We start from the raw sequence: 1,895 nt of genomic DNA on the forward strand, positions 1-1,895 counted from the left end.
CCCCCCCCCCGCCCCCGCGGCTGCGGTTGCTGCTGCTGCTGCTGCTGCTGCTCAGAGCCCCAGCAGCAGCAGCTCAGGACAGGTCAGAGGTCAGAGCCAAGGACCTGAGCAGCAGACACCTGGTGGTGAAGGAAGGCTCGGAGACGCTGCTCCAGTGTAACGTGACTGGAGAACCTGGAGATCAGGTCACGTGGTTCAACTCCAGGGGCGTGCAGCTGGGGGAGGACACAGGTAGTGAGGCTACAGTGGAAAAAAGGAGGAGAACGGAGCGCTGCTGCAGCCTCCTCCTCCTCCTCCTCCTCTTCACCTGTTTGAACTCCTTTGACCTTTGACCCCTCTCCGCAGGTGGGAAGTGGCAGATTCAGGCGAACGGCGTCCTCAACATCAGCGTGGTCTCCTTTGAAGACCGTGGTCGCTACACCTGCGTCACCGCTGGTGGAGCCCAGAATTACACCGTCACGCTGCGTGTGGCCCACGTGGGCGGCGGCCTGGGCCTGTACTACGTGGCGGTCTGCCTGGTGGCGTTCAGCGTCACCATGGTCCTGAACGTGGCCAGGCTGTGCATGGTCAGCAGCCACCTGAAGAAGACGGAGAAGGCCATCAACGAGCTGTTCCGCACGGAGGGCGCAGAGAAGCTCCAGAAGGCCTTCGAGGTCGCCAAGCGCATCCCCATCATCACGTCCACCAAGACGCTGGAGCTCGCCAAGGTCACGCAGTTCAAGACCATGGAACTGGCCCGACACATCGAGGAGCTGGCCAGGAGCGTGCCGCTCCCCCCGCTCCTCCTCAGCTGTCGGGCGTCTGCGGAGGAGGCGGCGGCGGCGGAGAAGGTCGGCCCCGACTCCACCGCCAAACCTCAGGCTCTGGGCCCACCGTGTCCTCAGGGGTCGGGGGACCAGGAGGTGCTGTCAGGAGACGGTCACGGTGCCCGCGACGTCACAGTGTCGGTCCACGCCTTTCCTGAGAGGGTGGGGCACGAGGGGCGCCATCCGCTGCTGGAACGCCCCCCGGACCACGGGTCCTACGAGAGTAACGTGTAGGGCTCGGTCTGGTCCGGTCCGGTCCGGTCCAGCTGTTGCCTTTGGTCTACTGAAAAACTCAGCTCCACCTGCTGGACAGAACCGTTCAGCTGGGGTCAAAGGTCAGGTCAAATCCTTGAACTCCGTGGACATCTTCATCTGGAGTGAAAACGTTTCTGTTTACATTTGTTCAAATATTTTTAATCCTGAAAATGAAATAAAACGTTTGTCCAACAACAAAGGTGTCCTCTTTACAGATAAACAGGTCTGACCTCTGACCCTGCCCACAGGGTCTCCTTCCTCTTCCTCCTTCTTCTTCTCCTCCTCCTCCCTCTCCCTCTCCTTCTCCTTCTCCTTCTTCCTCTTCTTCTCCTTCTTCTTCTCCTTCTTCTTCTTCCTCTTCTTCTTCTTCTCCTTCTTCTTCTCCTCCTCCTCCCTCTCCCTCTCCTTCTCCTTCTCCTTCTTCCTCTTCTTCTTCTTCTTCTTCTTCTGGTGATTGAAGGTAAAGATCTGCTGCTGAAGCTGAAGTTTTTATTTCTGTCTTTGACAAAGTTTTCCTGGAGAAAAGTTGGATTAAAAAGATCCTGTGCATAATGAAGAACCTGAGATTACCCAGAATCCCCTGGGGTTTAGGTTTGGTCCCTGTCTCTGTGTGTGTGAGAGAGTAGACGATAAAGTTCTTCATCACTGTGGGATTTTTAAAAAGTCATCACTCCTGGAGATGATGAAGATGAAGATGAAGATGATGAAGGTTTAATTTTCTGTCTATATTGAAACACGTTCTTGCTAACTTTTAGTCATTTTAGTGCGGAGCTTTTCTCATCACGTCCGACCAGATCAGAGAACAACAACAGAACAACAACAACAACAACAACA

The 1,895-nt window shown here is 55.3% G+C and overlaps 1 protein-coding gene across 1 annotated transcript in view; it reads left to right on the forward strand.

The window, feature by feature from the left end:
• The window catches only part of LOC103395745 (microfibril associated protein 3), a 2,462-nt gene extending 1,206 nt beyond the window's left edge, over positions 1 to 1,256 (forward strand). Inside the window, exons 3-4 of the mRNA XM_025065762.1 lie at positions 34 to 231; positions 346 to 1,256. Of these exons, the coding sequence (XP_024921530.1) occupies positions 34 to 231; positions 346 to 1,040 (893 nt within the window). The 3' untranslated portion in view covers positions 1,041 to 1,256. The remainder of the gene's footprint in view (positions 1 to 33; positions 232 to 345) is intronic.
• The last annotated feature ends 639 nt before the right edge of the window (positions 1,257 to 1,895 follow it).

Source organism: Cynoglossus semilaevis, chromosome 19 (assembly GCF_000523025.1).
Source record: "Cynoglossus semilaevis isolate Cse_v1.0 chromosome 19, Cse_v1.0, whole genome shotgun sequence".
NCBI classification, from domain to species: domain Eukaryota; kingdom Metazoa; phylum Chordata; class Actinopteri; order Pleuronectiformes; family Cynoglossidae; genus Cynoglossus; species Cynoglossus semilaevis.